At 40.6% G+C, this 24,918-nt stretch overlaps 1 protein-coding gene across 2 annotated transcripts in view; it reads left to right on the plus strand.

Moving 5' to 3' along the window:
- Positions 1–12,304, plus strand: part of LOC117524187 (TBC1 domain family member 8) — a 225,040-nt gene extending 212,736 nt beyond the window's left edge. For both annotated transcript variants that reach the window (XM_034185948.1, XM_034185947.1), the window contains one exon: positions 11,275–12,304. In XM_034185948.1, the coding sequence (XP_034041839.1) occupies positions 11,275–11,631 (357 nt within the window). In that variant the 3' untranslated portion in view covers positions 11,632–12,304. The remainder of the gene's footprint in view (positions 1–11,274) is intronic.
- The last annotated feature ends 12,614 nt before the right edge of the window (positions 12,305–24,918 follow it).

A 24,918-nucleotide genomic window follows, 5' to 3' on the forward strand; every position in this document is an offset into this window, starting at 1 on the left:
GTACTGTAAGGTCTATTATGAATATAACAGCCCATTCAGATGTGCACGCCGCGTGTGCTGTTGTCCTTGCAGTGGCACACGGTGCTTTCGGTTTGATTGTGTAATGTTCACATCCACTGTACATGATGAATACGTGCCACATACATGTTACACATCAACATTTCCTTTGCACTCCCTGGTCCAGTGGAGGCAGACGTACGTGGCAGAAGCGGGACATGCTGGCCAGCCCGTGCCCGATTCATCTCGGAGTTCCCTTGAGTGTGATCAGATCATTTCGAATGCTGTTTTGACGCAGAATCAGAATATGTAGATTGCGGTCAGATGGTGCTCAGACTGCACATACATAGACCACCGTCAGATGGTTGTTGTACGTCGACCGAGCCAAGAGTGTTTTGAACATGTGAAATTCAGTCAGGGCAGCCGAGTGAATGGGACTGACTGTGTCGACTGCTCTGAGATTGCTGTCCCCCATTTTCAGACCACACCTCCACACTTCCCGAATGTGGGTAAATGTTTCATTCCGACGCCATTTGGCCTCATTCGTGCTATGTGTGATGGGGGTCTAAATTGGAAGAAGAAAAGGCAAAGTTCGTGCAAAAAAGTCGAACAGCTGAGAAAGTTGTTGAAACAGCGGATAACTGTAGCCACCCAGCTACAACCATGGACGCAATGTCACCAAAGAAGACTCCTTCGGTTGAGGAGGTAGATGACATCAAAAGTCCCTCGACTTTGTGGCAGAGGAAGTTTCTGCAGTTCGGCTACAGCAAAAAATATTTTGGAGCTGGTGGAGGAACTTAAAACCCTGAGACTGCAGATTATGAAAAAGGATCACTTTCCTGGAAAACCGAGTCACTGATCTAGAACAGTACACTCGTATAAACGACATTATGGTAACCGGTCTGGAGACCAACCCCCGGTCATATGCCCAAGCAGTGGCGAGGTGAAATGGAGAGAAGCAGAGTGTGGAGGATGATGAATCAGTTGTGCAACAGATGACGACTTTCCTTCAGTCCAGACCGATTGAGGTAGACAAGAACAGCATTGAAGCAAGTCACGCTCTACCCCGAAGAAGCAAGGCAGACAAACCTGCCATTATAATCCGATTTGCAAATAGAAAGCATAAAAATAAGCTATTAAAACAAGGAAGAAAGCTGAGGGGCTGTACATCTGAATGAGCATCTGACAAAAAAAATTGCTGACATTGCAAGAACGGCTCAACTGCTTAGGAAACAAGGCAATATTCAAAACATTTGGACACAAAATTGCAAAATGTTAATTAAACTCAACGGGACACCAGAAGAGGCCAGGGTGATAGTCATCCTTGACATCAATGAACTGGACAAATACAACTGAAGAAAAAGAAAAGCAAGGTAATGAACAAAACCTGTGAACAGAACACACAATTATGGCAAAAACTGATAGGATTCAAACATCTCTATTTGGATATCAGCAACAACAAACATCACAGATAGCTGACACTGAAAAAAAAGGGGATGGATACTTTTGTGTACACAGAGCAGAAAGAACAGGACATAGAAAATAATATTGATCCAGAAAACAGTTTACTTAGTAATGTAATCAATAGCTGTAATTATCACACAGAAGATCAGTTTAATAGCATGGTTAAATCGGAGCATAAAATATCAGTACAATGAACAATGCTAGTAATGTGATAACCATAGCAACCAGGACAATAATCATGTCATTACCTGCTGTATTTATTAGGTGCAATAATTTAACTTATGGTGCAAACTCAAGTCACTTTACCTACTATCTTTTAACCTGTCCATGTTGTAAATATCAGAGTAACTTATTGTACATTTCATGCTGAAGTCACTTTATCTGATCACTTTTACATCCCGACAGTGTATATCATCCCGGCAGTGCAGCATTGAACTGAACAATTTATATGATAAAAACTGTCCTGTAAAACAATTCAATAATGACCATAAATACAAGAACAGCCTGGGGGTCACTAAAGGGTTACAAAAGGCCTCTAGAAAGAAATATATATATATATATATATATATATATATATATATATATATATATATATATATATATATATATATATAATATATAGAAAGTTTATTAAGCTCCAAATGACAGAAGCACAGGTAAAGTATAAAAACTACATAATAAGCTAACTAATATTATGAGGATATATATATATATATATATATATATATATATATTATCATAAAATATTGGAGAAAAATAAAAATATGACAGGTACATAGGGTGTATTAAATAGTATTATAAGAAGTGGGCATAAAAATGCAAATTACCTAGAATACTTTATTGAGAATGACAAGACCATAGACAATATAGAGAACGTGGTTGGTGGTTTTAACAAATTCTGTGTAAATGTAGGTCCAGAATTGCAGATAAAATCAAAGAACCAGCGATAGCAGAGGGTGGGGCTAAAACTATAGGCCTATAGGTTTCTTTGCTCTCCCAATTCTCTAAAATACTCGAAAAACTTTTTAATGACGGACTGGACAAATTTATTGAAAAACATCATCTGCTGACCAACAATCAATATGGATTCCATGCAGGCTGATCAACATCACTGGCAGTCATGTAACTCTTCTTCTTTGTCTTTCGGCTGTTCCCATTAGGAGTCGCCACAGCAGATCAATCATTTCCACCTCACCCTGTCCTCTGTATCTTCCTCTGTCACACCAACCACCTCTCCCTCTTCTCCTCCTGCCTGGTGGATCTGTCCTCAGCATCCTTCTCCCTATATACCCTGGGTCCCTCCTCTGCACATGTCCAAACCATCTCAATCTCACCTCTGACTTTGTCTCCAAACCGTCCCACCTGAGCTGTCCCTCTGATATGTTCATTCCTAATGTTGTCCATTCTTGTCACTCCCAAAGAGAATCTCAATATCTTCAGCTCTGCCACCTCCAGCTCTGCCTCCTGTCTTTTTGTTAGTGCCACCGTCTCTAAACCATACAACATAGCTGGTCTCACTACTGTTTTGTAAACTTTCCCCTTCACGCTTGCTGATAATCTTCGGTCACAAATCACTCCTGCCACCTTTCTCCACTCACTCCACCCTGCCTGCACTCTCTTCTTCACCTCTCTACCACACTCTCCATTACTTTGAACAGTTGACCCCAAATATTTAAATTCATCTACATTCACCACTTCTACTCCTTGTAACTGCACTATTCCACTGGGCTCCCTCTCATTCACACACATGTACTCAGTCTTGCTTCTACTGACTTTCATTCCCCTTCTCTCCAAAGCATATCTCCACTTCTCCAGACTAGACTCAACTTGCTCTCTACTCTCACTACAGATCACAATGTCATCTGCAAACATCATAGTCCATGGGGACTCCTGTCTATCTCATCCGTCAACCTGTCCATCACCACTGCAAACAAGAAAGGACTCAGAGCTGATCCTTGGTGTAATCCCACCTCCACCTTGAATGAGTCTGTCATTCCAACTGCGCATCTCACCGCTGTCACACTATTCCTGTACATGTCCTGCACTACCCTAACATACTTCTCTGCAACAACTCTTCTCTTGGCACCATATCATAAGCTTTTTCTAAGTCTACAAACACAGTGTAACTCTTTCTGTCCTTCTCTGTACTTCTCCAACAGTATTCTCAGAGCAAACATTGCATCTGTAGTGCTCTTTCTCGGCATGAAACCATATTGCTGCTCACAAATCTTCACCTGTTTTCTAAGCCTAGTTTCTACTACTCTTTCCCATAACATCATGCTGTGGCTGATCAGCTTTATGCCTCTGTAGTTACTGCAGCTCTGCACATCACCCTTGTTCTTGAAAATAGGAACCAGCACACTTCGTCTCCACACCTCAGGCATCCTCTCACTTTCCAAGATTTTATTAAACAATCTGGTTAGAAACTCTACTGCCATCTCTCCTAGACATTTCCATGCCTCCACTGGAATGTCATCTGGACCAACTGCCTTTCCACTCTTCATCCTCTTCATAGCAGCCCTCACTTCTTCCTTGCTAATCTCTTGTACTTCCTGATTTACTCTCACCACATCATCCAGCCTTTTCTCTCGCTCATTTTCTTTATTCATCAGCTCTTCAAAATATTCCCTCCACCTTCTCAGCACACACTCCTCACTTGTCAGCACATTACCATGTGCATCTTATCTCGTCAATAGTTTTACATCCTCATTGAAGACAACTTTGGATGCTGTAGCTCCTCTAAAAAAGAGAGCTTTAAATCAGAAGTGCCTGACTCCGTGGTATAACTCACAAACTCGTAGCTTAAAGCAGATAACCCGTAAGTTGGAGAGGAAATGGCGTCTCACTAACTTAGAAGATCTTCACTTAGCCTGGAAAAAGAGTCTGTTGCTCTATAAAAAAGCCCTCCGTAAAGTTAGGACATCTTTCTACTCATCACTAATTGAAGAAAATAAGAACAACCCCAGGTTGCTTTTCAGCACTGTAGCCAGGCTGACAAAGAGTCAGAGCTCTATTGAGCTGAGTATTCCATTAACTTTAACTAGTAATGACTTCATGACTTTCTTTGCTAACAAAATTTTAACTATTAGAGAAAAAATTACTCATAACCATCCCAAAGACGTATCGTTATCTTTGGCTGCTTTCAGTGATGCCGGTATTTGGTTAGACTCTTTCTCTCCGATTGTTATGTCTGAGTTATTTTCATTAGTTACTTCATCCAAACCATCAACATGTTTTAGACCCCATTCCTACCAGGCTGCTCAAGGAAGCCCTACCATTATTTAATGCTTCGATCTTAAATATGATCAATCTATCTTTGTTAGTTGGCTATGTACCACAGGCTTTTAAGGTGGCAGTAATTAAACCATTACTTAAAAAGCCATCACTTGACCCAGCTATCTTAGCTAATTATAGGCCAATCTCCAGCCTTCCTTTTCTCTCAAAAATTCTTGAAAGGGTAGTTGTAAAACAGCTAACTGATCATCTGCAGAGGAATGGTCTATTTGAAGAGTTTCAGTCAGGTTTTAGAATTCATCATAGTTCAGAAACAGCATTAGTGAAGGTTACAAATGATCTTCTTATGGCCTCGGACAGTGGACTCATCTCTGTGCTTGTTCTGTTAGACCTCAGTGCTGCTTTTGATACTGTTGACCATAAAATTTTATTACAGAGATTAGAGCATGCCATAGGTATTAAAGGCACTGCGCTGCGGTGGTTTGAATCATATTTGTCTAATAGATTACAATTTGTTCATGTAAATGGGGAATCTTCTTCACAGACTAAAGTTAATTATGGAGTTCCACAAGGTTCTGTGCTAGGACCAATTTTATTCACTTTATACATGCTTCCCTTAGGCAGTATTATTAGACGGTATTGCTTAAATTTTCATTGTTACGCAGATGATACCCAGCTTTATCTATCCATGAAGCCAGAGGACACACACCAATTAGCTAAACTGCAGGATTGTCTTACAGACATAAAGACATGGATGACCTCTAATTTCCTGCTTTTAAACTCAGATAAAACTGAAGTTATTGTACTTGGCCCCACAAATCTTAGAAACATGGTGTCTAACCAGATCCTTACTGTGGATGGCATTACCCTGACCTCTAGTAATACTGTGAGAAATCTTGGAGTCATTTTTGATCAGGATATGTCATTCAAAGCGCATATTAAACAAATATGTAGGACTGCTTTTTTGCATTTACGCAATATCTCTAAAATCAGAAAGGTCTTGTCTCAGAGTGATGCTGAAAAACTAATTCATGCATTTATTCCCTCTAGGCTGGACTATTGTAATTCATTATTATCAGGTTGTCCTAAAAGTTCCCTAAAAAGCCTTCAGTTAATTCAAAATGCTGCAGCTAGAGTACTGACGGGGACTAGAAGGAGAGAGCATATCTCACCCATATTGGCCTCTCTTCATTGGCTTCCTGTTAATTCTAGAATAGAATTTAAAATTCTTCTTCTTACTTATAAGGTTTTGAATAATCAGGTCCCATCTTATCTTAGGGACCTCGTAGTACCATATCACCCCAATAGAGCGCCTCGCTCTCAGACTGCAGGCTTACTTGTAGTTCCTAGGGTTTGTAAGAGTAGAATGGGAGGCAGAGCCTTCAGCTTTCAGGCTCCTCTCCTGTGGAACCAGCTCCCAATTCAGATCAGGGAGACAGACACCCTCTCTACTTTTAAGATTAGGCTTAAAACTTTCCTTTTTGCTAAAGCTTATAGTTAGGGCTGGATCAGGTGACCCTGAACCATCCCTTAGTTATGCTGCTATAGACGTAGACTGCTGGGGGGTTCCCATGATGCACTGTTTCTTTCTCTTTTTGCTCTGTATGCACCACTCTGCATTTAATCATTAGTGATCGATCTCTGCTCCCCTCCACAGCATGTCTTTTTCCTGGTTCTCTCCCTCAGCCCCAACCAGTCCCAGCAGAAGACTGCCCCTCCCTGAGCCTGGTTCTGCTGGAGGTTTCTTCCTGTTAAAAGGGAGTTTTTCCTTCCCACTGTAGCCAAGTGCTTGCTCACAGGGGGTCGTTTTTGACCATTGGGGTTTTACATAATTATTGTATGGCCTTGCCTTACAATATAAAGCGCCTTGGGGCAACTGTTTGTTGTGATTTGGCGCTATATAAAAAAATTGATTGATTGATTGATTGATTGATCTTTTACCACCCTAACCTGCTGCACATCCTTTCCAACTCTGTCCCTTTGTCTGGCCAATCGGTACAAGTCATTTTCTCCTTCCTTACTATTCAACTTCTTGTACAGCTCGCAATATGCCTTTTCCTTTGCTTTTGCCACTTCTCTTTTCGCCTTACGCCGCATCTCCTTGTACTCCTGTCTACTTTCTTCATTTCTCCGACTGTCCCAAAACTTTTTCGCCAACCTCTTTCTCCTTATGCTTTCCTGGACCTCTTCATTCCACCACCAAGTCTCCTTGTCTTCCTTTCACTGTCCAGATGCCATACCCAGTACTGCCCTAGCTGTCTCCCTCACCACATCTGCAGTACTTTTCCAGTTGTCCAAAATTGCTTCCCCTCCAACCAGTGCTTCTCTCACCTGCTCGCTAAATTTCACACAAAAGTCTTCCTCCTTCAGCTTCCACCATCTGATCCTTTGTTGAGCTCTCACTCTCTTCTTCTTCTTTACCTCTAAAGTCATCCTACAAACAACCATCCTATGCTGTCTAGTGACACTCTCTCCTGCTACCACCTTACAGTCTGATTTCCTTTAGCTTGCATCTCCTATAAAGAATGTAGTCCACCTGTGTGCACCTTCCTCCACTCTTATGTTACCCTGTGCTCCTCCCTTTTCTTAAAGTAGGTATTCACCACAGCCATTTCCATCCTTTTTGCAAAATCAGCTACCATCTGTCCTTCCCCATTCCTATCCTTGATACCATATCTACCCATTACTTCCTTATCACCTCTGTTCCCTTCACCAACATGCCCATTGAAGTCTGCTCCTATCGCCACTCTTTCATGCTTGGGCACACTCTCCACCACCTCATCTAACACACTCCAGAAATCTTCTTTCTCCTTCATCTCACAACCTACCTGTGGGGCATATGCACTGATGATATTCATCATGACCCCTTCAATTTCCAACTTCACACTCATCACCCTGTCAGACACTCGCTTAACCTCCAACACACTTTTAACATACTCTTCCTTTAAAATGACCCCAGCGCCATTTCTCTTCCTGTCCTCACCATGGTACAACAACTTGTACCCACCGCCGATGCTCCTGCTCTTACTTCCCTTCCACCTGGTCTTTTGCACACACAATATGTCTACCTTTCTCCTCTCCATCATATCAGCCAGCTCTCTCCCTTTACCAGTCATACTACCCACATTCAAAGTCCCCGCTCTCATTTCCACCCTTCTAGTTTTCTTCTTCTCCCGCTGTTCGTGGAAACGTTTTCCTCCTCTTCTTCATCGTCTTTGCCCAGCAGTAGCCCAGTTTCCACCGGCACCCTGTTGGGCAATAGCACCGGTGGCGGACGTTGTTAACCCGGGCCGCGACCGATCCGGTATGGGAATTCGATTCTGAGTCTGCATAGTTGGGTTGGCTTGTTTTACGCCAGATGCCCTTCCTGACGCAACCCTCCTCATTTATCCGGGCTTGGGACCGGCACTCAGAATGTACTGGCTGCACACCCCATGTGGCTGAGTTGCAGTCATGTAACTAATAGAGAAAATCACAAATTATGTTGACACCAGAAAACTTTCTCTGGGTGTATTCATTGGTTTAAGTAACACTTTTGACACCGCTGACCATAATATGCAATTAGACAAAATGGAAAGGTATGGTATTAGTGGAATTGGGCTGAGCTGGCTGAGGAGCTGTCTAAGACACAGGAAACAGTATGTACAAATGGGTGAGCACAAATCACACTACATGGGTATCACTTGTTGGGTGCCTCAAGGGTCAGTATTAATTTAATTTAACCTTTATTTAATCAGGTTAGTCTCATTGAGATCGAGACCTCTTTTGCAAGGGAGACCTGGAAATTATAAAGTTTGCAATTTACCTAACCTGCATGTCTTTTAAATGTGGGGGAAAACTGGAGTACCTGGAGGAAACCCACGCAAACACGGGGCTAACATGCAAACTCCACACAGAAAGGCCACAGGTGGGAATCGAACCCTAATCCACCATGCTTAGGACCTAAGCTGTTTATTTTATACATAAAGGATATATGTAATGTTGCAAAGTTATTGAGATTTGTATTGTTTGCAGATGATACAAATATTTTTTGTTCTGGGGAGAGTTTGCAGCAGATTTTGGAGCTGATCATCACATAAATGAATAAAGTAAAATTATGGTTCGACAAAAACAAATTATCATTGAATTTTGAGAAAACAAAGATGATGTTGTTTGGAAGAAATTCCATGAATGTTCAAGTAGACCTGATTATAAACACTACACACACAGAGTATACCAATATAAATTTCTTGAAATGATAGACAGCAAAATTAGATCAAAACTGGCAAAATGCACTGCAATTCTGGGGAAGACAAAATACATACAGGACTACAAAGCCTTACACATACTTACTTACTATATACATACTTACTGTTCATTATTTTTACCATATTTATCTTACTGTGTGGAAGTATGGGGAAACAACTAAAACAGCACCATGCATACTACAGAAAAGAGTAATAAGGATAATACAGTGGGATACAGAGAACACACTATCAGCCATTAGTCAATGTCAAAATATCAGCCGTTAGTCAAAGTATTAGAGTCTGGAGTCCAAGTATCAGAGTCAAGTTTCAGTCATTTGTGAAAGTACCAGTCTGTAGTGTAAAGGTGCCCTGACACTACGATGTTTTTGATTCACGCAACAGCATGACCTGTGTCGTAATGATCCCACCCGCTGTGTTCACAGCTGGACACCGTTCTTTGTTCTACCGGCTGCCACACACTCTGCACTGGACGCTGTGTATATAAAATAATTATTTTGTGGTGGATTAATCATTTTTCTTCTGCAAATTGGCCATTGCAACGGCTGTAATCACTTCCTGAATCACAGAGGAGGCTGCAGCACACGCGCAGAAACAACCTGCAGAAAGCATTTTGAGCTGTCTAAAAAGGTAATTATTTGACTTGTTTATATTGCCCTGGCTTGACAAAACAGTTGTGTGTTCTTTGCTTCTTCTGTGCAGCTGTTAAAGTATTTATTTTTATGTTTATAACAGATCTAACTTGTTATAATCCTCCAGACGAGCTGCGCTCTGATGCGATCCGCTGATGTCACCACTCACTCTGTTCACTTTTTGTTTACTCCACTTGACGAGCTGCATGTAGTGTTGGAGATTAGATCGCGTCACATAGCACAACATTTGTATGTGAAAGATTTTTGAACATTTCAAAATTCTCTGTACACAATAGCACGCACCAACGTCCCTCTGGCGTCCTCCCTGCAACAGTTAAACACGAGTTTACTCTTCAGCACGACACATCACGACACAGGTCATGATGTGTCGTGAATCGAAAACATGCTCGTGTCAGGGCACCTTAAGTATCAGAGTGAAAGTATCAGTCATTAGTCAAAGTCAAGATATCAGTCGTTAGTCAAAGTATCAGTCATTAGTCAGAGTTTCAGATTCTGTAGTCAAAGTCTGATACTTTCAAATCAATTTCAAATCAATTTTATTTATATAGCGCCAAATCACAACAGTTGCCCCAAGGTGCTTTATATTGCAAGGCAAAAGCCATACAATAATCACAGAAAAACCCCAACGGTCAAAACGACGCCCTATGAGCAAGCACTTGGCGACAGTGGGAAGGAAAAACTCCCTTTTAACAGGAAGAAACCTCCAGCAGAACCAGGCTCGGGGAGGGGCAGTCTTCTGCTGGGACTGGTTGGGGCTGAGGGGAGAGCATCAGGAAAAAGACATGCTGTGGAAAAGAGCAGAGATCAATCACTAATGATTAAATGCAGAGTGGTGCATACAGAGCAAAAAGAGAAAGAAACACTCAGTGCATCATGGGAACCCCCCAGCAGTCTAAGTCTATAGCAGCACAACTAAGGGATGGTTCAGGGTCACCTGATCCAGCCCTAACTATAAGCTTTAGCAAAAAGGAAAGTTTTGACTAATGACTGATACTTTAGTCAAAGTATTGGGGGGGCAGTAAAGATTTCTTTTCATGGGGCCCAACATCCCTGTCAGTGTCCCTTGTCAATGTACCAGTCGATTAGTCATTAGTGAAAGTATCAGAGTCTGTAGTCTATTGGTGCACTTAAACGAGCATGCCTTTGATTCACGCAACAGCATGACCTGTTTCGTGTCAAAGAAATCTGAATGATTATAACAAGAAGTTAAATCTGTTATAAACATGCTTTAACAGCTGCAGACAAGAAGGAAAGAACATGCAACTTATCAAGCCATGACAATGTAAACAAGACAAATAATTACCTTTTTAGATGGGCTCAAAATGCTTTCTGCAGCTTGTTAGGCGCACGTGTGTGAATGGCTCTGGCTGTAGCCTCCTCTGTGATTCAGGAAGTGATTAGAGAAGTTTTTTCAACGGCCAATTTGCAGAAAAAAATGATTAATCCGCCTTGAAACAATTATTTTATATACGCAGTGTTCAGCGCAGAGTGCGTGGCAGCCAGTAGAACAAAGAACGGTGTCCAGCTGTGAACACAGCGGGTGGGATCGTCACGACACAGTTCGTGCTGTTGCGTGAGTCTCAGGCATGCTTGTGTCAGTGCACCTTAAGTATCAGAGTCATTAGTCAGTTCTGCTCAGATGGTGTGTTACAGTACTAACGTTACCTCCTCTTCATCCACAGCGGGAGTTCATCCAGTTTTGCAAGACGTTGTACAGCATGTTCCATAATGACCCAGAGGAGAATGAGCTCTTCCAGGCCATTGCCACAGTAACCAGCCTTGTGCTACAGATTGGTGAGGTTGGCCATCGTGGGCCGGGGTCTGAGGGCCTGGCAGAGAACACGGAGGCCAGCAGAGACGGCAGCACAGTGGAGGAGGATGAGTGGAAGGTGACCTACGCGCAGATCCTCGCCTCTCTACTGACTGAACCGACGCTGGTGAACTTCTTCGAGAAGCCTGTGGATCTTTCAGCCAAAATCGCAGAGGCCACACAGAAGCAGTATCACCAGCGTGCAGGTCTGCTCACGCTGCAGCAGTAAACCAACTGATCCACACGTCAATGTGAAGTCTCAACCACAAAACCTGCCTCATAACGCCTGCAAGCATTATGAGGAAAATCTCTGCGTGGTCACTTGACAGAATAGGACAGCAGCTCACCAAGACACGAATGCAGGATTAAGATTCATCGGTGTGAACATATAAATTCAGTCAAACTGTCAGGTCAAACATCTTCACCTGCTGCCCCGTCATTCCTGACCTACAGCATGTGACATAAAGTCGCACTTTATTCAGACTCCAATCAAAATTCCAACAGGAGACATTTTTTCCTTTTTTATGCAAAATCCAAAATCTGGTAGGACCAGGATAGTTAGTCTTCTATTCCTACCAATCAGATTGTAAGCAAAATTGAAATTGTGGTAAAAGGCAGTGTGGCGCTCTGACTGAGGGTTCTCAGTGCACTGGTGCATTGCGTTCACCATCAGCAAACACACCGCATCCTAATGTCTGTTTCCTCTTGGTGCTTTTGTTTGATGAAACTGTCGTAGCAGAACTGAACCAAATTATTGCCTGAGCTGTCATGTGGATTTGAACATCTGAAGGGAACATTTTCCACATATTTTACTTTGTTATAGACTCATTCAGAAGTTCTCTGCAGAGAATGGAAGAAGGAAGAATAGTTCACTCTGACTGGCCCTTAGTCAGAATATGAATAAAAAAAAAATGGAATCATCTGTTCAGCTGTGTCCTGTTTTTTAGTTGCAGGCTTTCATTATTTAAGAGAAACGATGGCCACATCTTTTACCAAAACCATTATCTGATTGTAGTACTAGAACTGAAATCAAATTGATAGTGATAGATGAGAAATTAAACAATTCCATAAATTTCTTAGTGAGTCTTGTGACTGCCTAAAATTTACAATGGAAACATGAATAGGGTTCACTTCCTTGCTATACTAACAAGCAAAGGAAAAGATGGCTTGAAAAGAAATCTATACAGAAACCAACAGAGCCATACAACACACACAGCGCAGCATTTGTTTGAGGGCAACATCACAGATGAGAATTATTCACGTGGAAGCTGTGTGTAACACCCGAATTCCTATCTCCATCATACAATGGGACAGATCCAGATTCTGGATCAAGACTTCACTTTATATAGGCTTTGAAGGATTACGTCAAAACTACTTCACAGATTGTCACCAAATTTGCACCATAGATTGATATTAGGCCACAGAAGATGCCATTAAATTTTGGACTGGATCAAGATTTCACTTGACAAGGGGTCTTTTTTTTAATCCCCAATGGGGCAATTTGTTGTGCAGCCAGCAGATAGAATATATATATATATATATATATATATATATATATATATATAGATATAATATAAATGGCTTTATTTTGATACTAAACGCGCTCCTCTCACAATGTGTATCCCTGTGATTTAATCACTTACCTATTCTCTTCTTCTACAGCATTTAATGGCAGCTGGCATCCTTATTGTTGCACTGCTGCCACCTGCTGCATCAGTCCGTTATAGCAGTACTAAATCCTCTCGAGTCCAGTGTCTTTCAGGTATTTAAAAAGCCAACGCTTCCCTCTCTCACTTGACCTTATAGCTACAATTCTTCCTACAGAAACTTCTTTCAGGCCTTACAATTGATTTCCTTCAGTTTTCACGTGTCCCTGAGAGTAAATCAAACTTACCCCTTCCCCTTCATCACTTGACCCAGCTATCTTAGCTAATTATAGGCCAATCTCCAACCTTCCTTTTCTCTCAAAAATTCTTGAAAGGGTAGATGTAAAACAGCTAACTGATCATCTGCAGAGGAATAGTCTATTTGAAGAGTTTCAGTCAGGTTTCAGAATTCATCATAGTACAGAAACAGCATTAGTGACGATTACAAATGATCTTCTTATGGCCTCAGACAGTGGACTCATCTCTGTGCTTGTCCTGTTAGACCTCAGTGCAGCTTTTGATACTGTTGACCATAAAATTTTATTACAGAGATTAGAGCATGCCATAGGTATTAAAGGCACTGCGCTGCAGTAGTTTGAATCATATTTATCTAATAGATTACAATTTGTTCATGTAAATGGGGAATCTTCTTCACAGACTAAGGTTAATTATGGAGTTCCACAAGGTTCTGTGCTAGGACCAATTTTATTCACTTTATATATGTTTCCCTTAGGCAGTATTATTAGACAGCATTGCTTAAATTTTCATTGTTACGCAGATGATACCCAGCTTTATCTATCCATGAAGCCAGAGGACACACACCATTTAGTTAAGCTGCAGGAATGTCTTTCAGACATAAAGACATGGATGACCTCTAATTTCCTGCTTTTAAATTCAGATAAAACTGAAGTTATTGTACTTGGCCCCACAAATCTTAGAAACATGATGTCTAACCAGATCCTTACTCTGGATGGCATTACCCTGACCTCCAGTAATACTGTGAGAAATCTTGGAGTCATTTTTGATCAGGATATGTCCTTCAATGCGCATATTAAGCAAATATGTAGGACTGCTTTTTTGCATTTGCGCAATATCTCCAAAATTAGAACGGTCTTGTCTCAGAGTGATGCTGAAAAGCTAATTCATGTATTTATTTCTTCTAGGCTGGACTATTGTAATTCATTATTATCAGGTTGTCCTAAAAGTTCCCTGAAAAGCCTTCAGTTAATTCAAAATGCTGCAGCTAGAGTACTGACAGGGACTAGAAGGAGAGAGCATATTTCACCCATACTGGCTTCTCTTCATTGGCTCCCTGTTAATTCCAGAATAGAATTTAAAATTCTTCTTCTTACTTATAAGGTTTTGAATAATCAGGTCCCATCTTATCTTAGGGACCTCATAGTACCATATCACCCCAATAGAGCGCTTCGCTCTCAGACTACAGGCTTGTAGTTCCTAGGGTTTGTAAGAGTAAGAATGGGAGTCTTCAGCTTTCAGGCTCCTCTCCTGTGTAACCAGCTCCCAATTCAGATTAGGGAGACAGACACACTCTCTACTTTTAAGATTAAGCTTAAAACTTTCCTTTTTGAAAAAGCTTATAGTTAGGGCTGGATCAGGTGACCCTGAACCATCCCTTAGTTATGCTGCTATAGACTTAGACTGCTGGGGGGTTCCCATGATGCACTGTTTCTTTCTCTTTTTTGCTTTGTATGCACCACTCTGCATTTAATAATTAGTGATTGATCTCTGCTCTCTTCCACAGCATGTCTTTTTCCTGATTCTCTCCCCTCAGCCCCAACCAGTCCCAGCAGAAGACTGCCCCTCCCTGAGCCTGGTTCTGCTGGAGGTTTCTTCCTGTTAAAAGGGAGTTTTTCCTTCCCACTGTCGCCAAGTGCTTGCTCATAGGGCGTCGTTTTGACCGTTGGGGTTTTTCTGTAATTATTGTATGGCTTTTGCCTTACAATATAAAGCGCCGTGGGGCAACTGTTTGTTGTGATTTGGCCGCTATATAAATAAAATTGATTTGATTTGATTCTTCTACGGTGTTTAATGGCAGACGGCATCCTTATTGTTGCATTGCTGCCACCTGCTGCATCAGTCTGTTATAGCAGTACTCATTGCTCTCGATAAGTTCAGTGTCTTTCAAGTATTTAAAAAGCCAACACTTCACCCTCTCACTTGACCTTATGGCTAAAATACTTCCTACAGAAACTTCTTTCAGGCCTTACAATTGATTTCTTTCAGTTTTTACTTTTTAGTAGATTCAAAAATGACTAGATATATTTTGTAAAATAAAATATTTTTGAGGTAAAATTAAAGCACTGTGCTAAATACTGTACATGTATGTTAATTGGTTATGATTTTTATTATTTATAATAAAACTGGTGATGGCGTTTCACAACACTTTATTTAAAATTCATTTCAGTCTTGAGGTGGAATTTCGCATTAATATGTGGTCTTGATCTGGTGATGGTCTTTTATTTTAACTGTTGCATCGGTTTTAAATTACAAGTGCAAAAGACTTCTCACTGATAATAGCAGTGGTGGGCACACTTCCGATAATCCGATAACCACTAATTATCGAAGATAAAGTTTTCATTATCGGATTATCTTTTCAGATAACTTTGAAAACCATTATCAGACTAATTATCTTCCGATTAATTTTTGTCCGATAATTTTTAGACCGTTAACTTGGTAAACAAAGGTGAACACGTGTAGTTCTATCCTCTGCAAACAGTCGAGAGCTGGTTCTAGAAGAAACCACTCAATCCTCTGCAGGCATAGGGGAACTGGTCACCAAAAAAAAAAAAATAAATAATTTCTTTTAACCCCATACTGATATGTGGCCAATATCACCCAAGTCACCCAGAGGCATACATTTTTAACTTATGGTTCAAATTTTAACCAAACTTATTTCAGACAAGTTATTTAAATTAACGTCACTTCTGAAGTTTTATAAAGTGAAAATATCAGATATATGTTTTAGTTTTAAAGTAATGCACTAATTTTTAAGGTTTTAGTGTGGGCATGCTGTGCCCAGCAGTGCATTATGGGTAGGATAGGGTAATCTCAGTACGGTAATCTCAGTACGTTCACGACAAGAGAATGCATTTGAGACACTCTGACTCTAGTGCCTAAAACTCGTGAATATATTCTCTGGGTTTATAGACGTTGTTTTTCTGTTTGCTTTTATTAAATTCCACGCATCTTAAACATAGCAAGTAGCAACACAGTTTATCTGGAGTCCGGTTGTCAGTCAAGTTAACATGACGGACCTTGATCACATGGAGCGAGTTGTTAATGAAAGCTGACAAACGTCATGAGATGTTCCCAATGCAGGGAGTAACATTATTTGCTGCAGGAGCTACTTCTGGATGACGGCTGCTTTCAGCGGTCCTTCTGCCTCTGCAGGACCCAGTTTGAGGACCTCCTGTTCCGTTCACGCGCGCACATGTAAACAATAAAAAAAAGAAAAAAGAAAAGAAACTCTGCTGCCTGCTACGCGGTTTATTTTTTTTGAAAATGCCTTTTTTTTTTTTTTTTTTTTCAAATAAAAAATGGCACATTTTACAAAAGCACATTTATCTATAAACACCAACACACGACACACCTCACATTAACGTGTTGGTTTACATAGAATTAATCAACCAATCAGTGTAGCGGAGGCACATTTTACCTAGAATGCCATCTGCCTGTGTTTGTTACAAAACTTCAGAATTAGTGCATTATTCAACATTAAAACATACGAGGGCTGTCAATAAAGTATAGGTCCTTTTTATTTTTTTCAAAAACTATGGATTTCATTCATATGTTTTTACGTCAGACATGCTTGAACCCTCGTGCGCATGCGTGAGTTTTTCCACGCCTGTCGGTGACGTCATTCACCTGTGAGCACGCCTTGTGGGAGGAGTCGTCCAGCCCCTCGTCAGAATTCCTTTGTCTGAGAAGTTGCTGAGAGACTGGCGCTTTGTTTGATCAAAATTTTTTCTAAACCTGTGAGGCATATCGAAGTGGACACGGTTCGAAAAATTAAGCTGGTTTTCGGTGAAAATTTTAACGTCGTGAGAGAACAGAAGTTTTCAGAAGAAGTCGGTTTCAGCATTTTATCCGGATATTCCACTGTTAAAGGAGATTTTTTAGTGAAAGACGTGCGGACGGATGGTTGATAACCATTTGTAAAATCCAGGCGGCTTTCCAGGCGGCTTTTGATGGCTTTCAGTGGAGTGAGTATATGAGAAATTGTTTAACAGCTGGACATGTTCCAACTTGTCCTTAAGGCTTCCAACAGAGGTGTTTTTCCTGTGGCGGAGCGTCGCAGCGGCTGCGAGCCGACGCTGCAATCCGTCCGCACGCCTTTCATTAAAAAAATCTCCTTTAACAGTGGAATATCCAGATAAAATGCTGAAACCGACTTCTTCTGAAACTTCTCTGTTCTCTCACAATGTCCTGGATCAATAGAGCCTGAAATGTGGAGGTTTTCAGCTTGAAACAGGCTGACGACGGCGCCTGGGAGCGCTGCACGACATCTCGCTCCGTGGGAAGTCCTTAAAGCGACAGTATCACCTCAAAATCTCTCATCAGCCGTTAAAATTTTCACCGAAAACCAGCTTAATTTTTCAAACCATGTCTACTTCGATGTGTCTCACAGGTTTAGAAAAAATTTTGATCAAACAAAGCGCCAGTCTCTCAGCAACTTCTCAGACAAAGGAATTCCGACGAGGGGCTGGACGACTCCTCCCACAAGGAGTGCTCACAGGCGAATGACGTCACTGACAGGCGTGGAAAAACTCACGCATGCGCACGAGGGTTCAAGCATGTCTGACGTAAAAACATATGAATGAAATCTATATAGTTTTTGAAAAAAATTAAAAGGACCTATACTTTATTGACAGACCTCGTATATGTTATCTTTGCACAAATGACAGAATTGACATTAATGGAGTTATTCTATCAGTATTCATTTTATTTATACACCAAACCATAACTCAGGAGGGCTTTATTTTCCAAGACCTTGGCCTGATGGCAGTGCTGTGATTGGTTAGAGTTGAACTTTCTGACTCTTCCCAGTTGCGTCTGTGCTGGAAGCTATGTAGTAAACTGGAGCTTCCAGCAGGGGGCAGGACGCTGAAAGACAGAAATGCTGACTCATTGTTTGGGTCTCTTGTTGCTTTTAATGCTTCCAAAAGCGATCCCGGTGGTCAGCATGTTAGTAGTTGCAACTATACCAGAGACAATGCTGTAATTTATCGGTTATCTGTAACTTCCGATACATTTTTAGGTGGTGTATCGTTTTATCTTTATCAAAGATAATTCTTCAGTTATCTGATTGTCGAAGTTAATTTTTTGGTTATCTGTGCCCACCACTGGATAATAGTTATCATGTCTTTAAGTGTATTATTTACTAAAAGCCGAAAGGGTGTAATTTATTGTTTTTGTTTTATAAGACACACTTAGAATTCAATGAATGTAGAATTAAAACAATGAAAGCAGAATTAAAGTGCATTTGTGAAACTTATTACAGACAATACATACAAGATAATGAATATGAGGTCTGTTAGAAAACTATCTGACCTTTTTATTTTTTGCAAAAACCATATGGATTTGAATCGTGTGTGATTGCATCAGCCAAGCTTGAACCTTGGTGTGTATGCGTGAGTTTTTTCACGCCTGTCGGTTGCATCATTCGCCTGTGAACAGGCTTTGTGTGAGCAGTGGTCCACCCCTCTCGTTGGATTTTTTTATTGCGAATAAAATGTCTGAATGATTTGGAGCTTTGCTGCATCAAATTTTTCCAGAAACTGTGAGAAACCTCCAGGTGGACACCATTCGGAAAATTCAGATGGCTTTCAGGGATGATTTTATGGGGATTACACAGATTAAGGAGCGCTCCAGCCGGTTTAAAGACCGCCCACAGCGTCTGAGAGCGCGGTGCACTCAGAGCGCCGATCGACAGGCTGAAACCCCGCTGAAACAACCAGATCATGTCCAAAGTGAAGATTTTGTTGATCTGGGACGTCGTCTGACTTCCACAGAAATGGCAGAAGACGTGGACATCAGCACTTTTTCGGCACATTCTACTGTTACAGGGGTTTTTGTCATGGAAAGAGAAGCGGAGGGATGCGCCACGGAGCCGCTCATGGCGCGGACAAAAGCACCTCCGTGTTGGTCTCACAGGACGGTTTTCAGATGGCTTTCAGACGGCTTTCGGTGGCTTTTCAGTATTTGTGACTATCCGAGAAATTGTGGATTAGCTGGACATGCCAGAACATGTCCTGTGAGGCTTCATCACTGCGTTGCTTTGCGCCATGCGGCTCCGTACCAACGTGCGAATTTCTCCGCACGTCTGTCTCAGTGTGCCGAAAAAGTGCTGATGTCCACGTATTCTGCAGTTTCTATGGTAGTCAGACGTTGTCCCGAATCAACACCGTTCAGTTTGGAAATGAACGGCACATTCCACTGTTACAGGAGTTTTTGTCATGGAAAGAGGAGTGGAGAAATGGAGAAATGTGGGCGGTCTTTAAACCGGCTGGAGCACTCCTTAATCTGTGTAATCCCCATAAAATCGTCCCTGAAAGCCATCTGAATTTTCCGAATGGTGTCCACCTGGAGGTCTCTCACAGTTTCTGGAACAATTTGATGCAGCAAAGCTCCAAATCGTTCAGACATTTTATTTGCACTAAAAATCCGACGAGAGCGGTGGACCACTGCTCACACAAAGCCTGCTCACAGGCGAATGACGCAACCGACAGGCGTGAAAAAACTCACGCATGCGCACGAAGGTTCAAGCTTGGCTGATATGTGATTCAAATCCATATGGTTTTTGCAAAAAAATAAAAAGGTCGGATAGTTTTCTAACAGACCTCGTACATTTTAATGAAATCAAGACTTGAGCCATATTTTGTTCCAGAAATAGTCAAATGCCACTGTGTTTTAAACCCAGAAATAAATGACCAAAGTGCTCTCAGAATGCACCAAATTGCACTTTTTTTTTATTTCCAGGGTGGCATGCTCCTGGACCCCCAAAGGGGACCTTACACCTTCGGTACTAGGCTGTCCACTCACAGAAAATGTTCAGTCAAAAAATGTTCAGTTGTTTGCACCCATGGACATTCAATGCATTGTCACTGAGCACTGCTCTTTTTTTTTTTTTCGTCTGTATTTCATCAAGGTAGGTCATTTAAAATTATCTGAAGATGTTTTCCAGAGCAAAACATCCACAGATTCCAAATCTGCCATCACATTTGCGCCAGCTATTGTGGCCCCGTTTTGATGTAGTAAATAGCACTCAGGCAGCCCCCCCCCCCCCCCCAAAAAAAATGCATTGCTTCTTAATTATTGCAAACCAATGTCAGCATGTTTTTATTGCATGTTTACAGTTTTCTTTCCAGTCTTGCCTTGAATTTCATGCGTTCTCATAATTATTATAATCTGTCATTCCCATCATACTTCAGTGCACACTAGATGGCGCTGTTACTGCTGCAAATGTCTTGCTGCCACCTGTTGTAGTGATAGATAAATTTTATTGACAACTTCTTAACATAATAAGAAAAAATTAAAAGTTGCATCCATTCGCATTACGCTACAGAGTCAGTCATTTCATAATTATTGGGACTTAAAAAAGATGATGTTTAACCTTCTTAAATAAAGGGCTCAGTGTGTCTGTTATAGCTGCTACTTCAAAATGCTTTGAAAACTTTCTTATGGATACATTGTCTCAGTATACTGCTGCACACTTTCCCGGGTCAGTGACTCACTATTAGCACACGCTTTCTGAAGGACAGGTACTTAGCTAGTTCATACATAAACTTAAACATAATATGATCTTAAATATGGCATGAAAACTCACCAAATGGTAGACATAATAATACAACATAAAATAATAAGAAAACCTAGTTAAAAAGCACTCATATGATAGTGTTTAAAAACCTAGTGACAGTGGGTATAAAAGAGCTCTTGAACCTATTTTATATTTGAAATATGACGTCAAAACTGCTTCCCAGATTCTCAATAAGTCTGCACCACAGATGGATTAAGGTATGGAAGACTCCAATGAATTTTGGAGGTAGTCCAGATCCGGATTCTGGATTAAGATTTGCTATTTAGGCTTTGAAGGATTACATCAAAACTGCTTCACAGATTCTCACCAAATTTGCACTTATGGCATGGAAGACTCCATTAAATTTTAGAGGTGATCCGAATTCTGGATAAAGATTTCCCTTTATATAGGCTTTTGAAGGATTACTTCACAACTACTTCATGGATTCTTACCAAATTTGGTAAGATATTAGATATTAGGATATGGAAGATTCCACTGAAATTTGGAGGTGATCCAGATCCGGATTTGCAGACGTCAGAAATCTCTGATTGCTCTTGTATTTTAGCTTATAACATCACTTTATGCATTGACTGCTAGCACCACAGAAGGATTTTAATGTCAAAATAATATTTGGATATTTTGCCTAAGATTTTAGAGTATTGCAGATTCTCCATCAATTTTGATGTTGTCGCAGATGACAGAAGTATGAGTGGTGAGGTAAGTGGCCAATTTCAATCAATCAACATCTATCAATCCGGTTGTTAAGTTCTGACGTAACGCATCATGTGATAAATCTGTTTCCGGGTCCAAAGACTTGCAAGTTTACAATTAAAGATACGTCTGTATGATCCATTTAAGGATCTACAGTTTGTTTAGTTTGTTTACAGTGTGCGCATACCTCTGTCCCTCCCTTCTCCGCCTCCAGCTCCGTTAACTGCATTCGTCTGTTTCTAAGGTAAGAACACTTAATAAAACTTTTTTCTTTTACTTTATATATTTTATTATGCACAGGTAAAATGTACATGTGTGTTTATTAATAAAATAATAATTAATAAAAAATATTTTTTCATAATTGAGTGATTTGGGGATGTTTTACAAGGCTGGAACGGATTCAAATTATTTTAGTTATTTTCAATGACGGAAATTCATTTGAAATATGAGCAGATTGGCTTACGAGCTTGGTCATGGAACAAATTAAACTTGTAAATCAAGGTTCCACTGTACTAGTAAAATGTAATTTTTTATGCTTTTCATAAGAGCTTTAATAAGAGACTGCATCCATGAGACTCTGAAAACTTGCTAAAACAAATATTACCAATGATCGTGTCTCCTACGTTTAACCTGCGTGGAATTTAATAAACGCAAGCCGAATTTCAAAATTATAGACTGCTAAAGACTGTAACCTTAATGAAAACCCAAAGTGTACATGTGACTTTATGTTGTTTTTCATTTTTGTTTTTTTTTTAATATTCCTCCAGTGTGTTTACAGTTTTTGTGTATTCCTTGGATTGTATTATCAATGTTATTTTGTTATTCTTGAATTGTCAATAAAGTTGTCATTAAAAAAAATATTGGCACAAGACAAGTGTTGTCATTAGCCCGACAACTGGCCCAGAATTGGGCCAGATACTGGCCTCTCTCTCCCAAAGATTTACTAGATGGGGTCGAGTTGTACAAAAGGCCTGCCCCAAGTGGATCGTGGCCCCACCATCTTGGAAGGTTGAAGCGCTACAGTGGTTTTGCACAGTCAGTGGAAAATGCATGCTCTGCACTTTTAATCATTGTCGATTCTCTGGCCGACTTCTCCACCATTATTTACATTTAAGACATGAAAACCTGTGCTTACATCAATTCAGATGCGTAGATTTGATTTCTGAAGTCAGATTTATCATAACTGTTGATCCTTTCTCTCTATAAGGCTGCGAATGGAGCGTAAAGTGGGGCTCCTGTCAATAGTAAATCCAAATCCAAAGCTGCCCGGAAGCCAGCTCTGACTGATTCCTCTTTTTTTTTTTCTGTGCTTTGATAGCGAAGTGATTACAAGTGCAAAGCATGCATTTTCCATTGACAACGAGACATCGCTGCAGCACTTCAACCTTTTGAGATGGGCGGGTCAGCGCTCCAGGTCACGTGACCATAATACCTGTCTATATTATGGGATGTCTATGCTCTCTCCTAGCCTGTGATTGGTTGGCGGCCGAGACGCTGACGTCAACCTCACGTTGGATGTGGCGCTGCAATCCTATTGGTTGTTTAGGAGTGGAAATTCCCACTCTAAAATGGAGGCCAGTCCTGGCCCAATCACTGATCTGTATATATTACTGGATAGCTCATTGGCCCACACAGTCTGTACAATCTGCTGAAGCAAACTGGAGGCCATCTTACCACTTGCAACTTATGCGGACCGCACACAGCTTATTACGTCAACAGTTCCAAGTAATAACAACTGATTCTCTCATTTCCTTATTTTTGTTATTCAGATAATGTAAGATTGATCCCTCCTAATGATGCCATGATTAGCTATGTGATTTATTTTCTTTCTTTTATGACTTTGACACTTTCTTCCCTTCTATTCTCAGTTACTCAGATCTCACTGGGGCTCAATTCTAAAAATTATAATTCTTTAATCAAAGTTGATACAAGTTTTGTGGAATCAAAAATATATATGTATTGTAATATATATGTATGTATATTAAATGTAAATTATATGTAATACTATATATAGAGAGAGAGAGATAGTGTGCGTGTGCGTGTGCGTGTGTGTGTGTGTGTGTGTGTGTGCGCGCTGGTACCATATCATGAACAAAAGTGAACAAGAGTGGATGGATAATAGAGCAATAGTGGATTGTTTTTAAATAGTTGCACTGAAAGAATAACACACCACTTAACTAGCTACAGGAGAGTTAGTTTTCCCTGCAGTGACAACATTTGTTACACACAGCTCAATGAGCTTCAGCCTAATTTTAGTAATAATGCTGGATTGCTAAAAAAGCAGTTTGAACATAATAGTTTTGAGTTTGTAGCATCAACAGCAGATGCTACTATTATTGTGAACACCCTCTTTTCTACTTTTTTTTTACTAATAGCCCAATTTCATAGCCTTAAGAGTGTGCATATCATGAATGCTTGGTCTTGTTGGATTTGTGAGAATCTACTGAATCTACTGGTACCTTGTTTCCCATGTAGCAATAAGAAATATACTCAAAACCTGGATTAATCTTTGTAGTCACATAGCACTACTATTATTCTGAACACTACTGTACAGACGCTTCTTGCTTTATTATCATAAGGTGGAATGTCCTCACGCCAGATTCGACAAAGATGAGCCACTTTTTGCCTTGAACAGATGCCCATCTGTAACGCGTTCACATGGAGAGACAGAAAAAAAAATTAATAAATAAATAATGCGCAAATAGTCTGACAGATATGTGACCCATAGACTCACACACAGGTGCTTCTTGCTTTATTATCACAAGGCAGAATGTTCTCATATGCCTGCTTCAACAAAGATCATCGACAAAGCTCCCACTTTTCTGCATGCTTCCTGCGGGCACTGCGCTAGTTTATTTATAAACGGCTTTACAACATCCAGACTGTGTTCAAAGCGCTTGACAGTAAAATCAAAGACTCACAAAAATAACTCACCCATATAATCCATCTTATTCCGAGCCCCCACGAGGCCTTGCATGAATTATGGGTGAGACTTCCGGTATGAACCTGAACCAGCCTTTGTTTACATGTCAACTGTTAACGCTAATCCACTTTCTTCGATGGTTAGAGACGTAAACAGCAGCTGTCACAGCTGTCATGATTGGGTATAAAAGGAGCATCCCCAAAAGGCTCAGCCATTCACAAAGATGGGGCGAGGATCACTACTTTGTGAACAGCTGTGTGAAAAAATAGTCCAACAGTTTATGAACAGTGTTTCTCAACGTTCAGTTGCAAGGAATTTAGGGATTCCATCATCTACAGTTCATAATATAATCAGAAGATTCTGAGAATCTGGAGAACTTTCTACACGTAAGCGGCAAGGCCGAAAACCAACATTGAATGC

This window comes from Thalassophryne amazonica, chromosome 14 (genome assembly GCF_902500255.1).
Source record: "Thalassophryne amazonica chromosome 14, fThaAma1.1, whole genome shotgun sequence".
Taxonomy (NCBI): Eukaryota; Metazoa; Chordata; class Actinopteri; order Batrachoidiformes; family Batrachoididae; genus Thalassophryne; species Thalassophryne amazonica.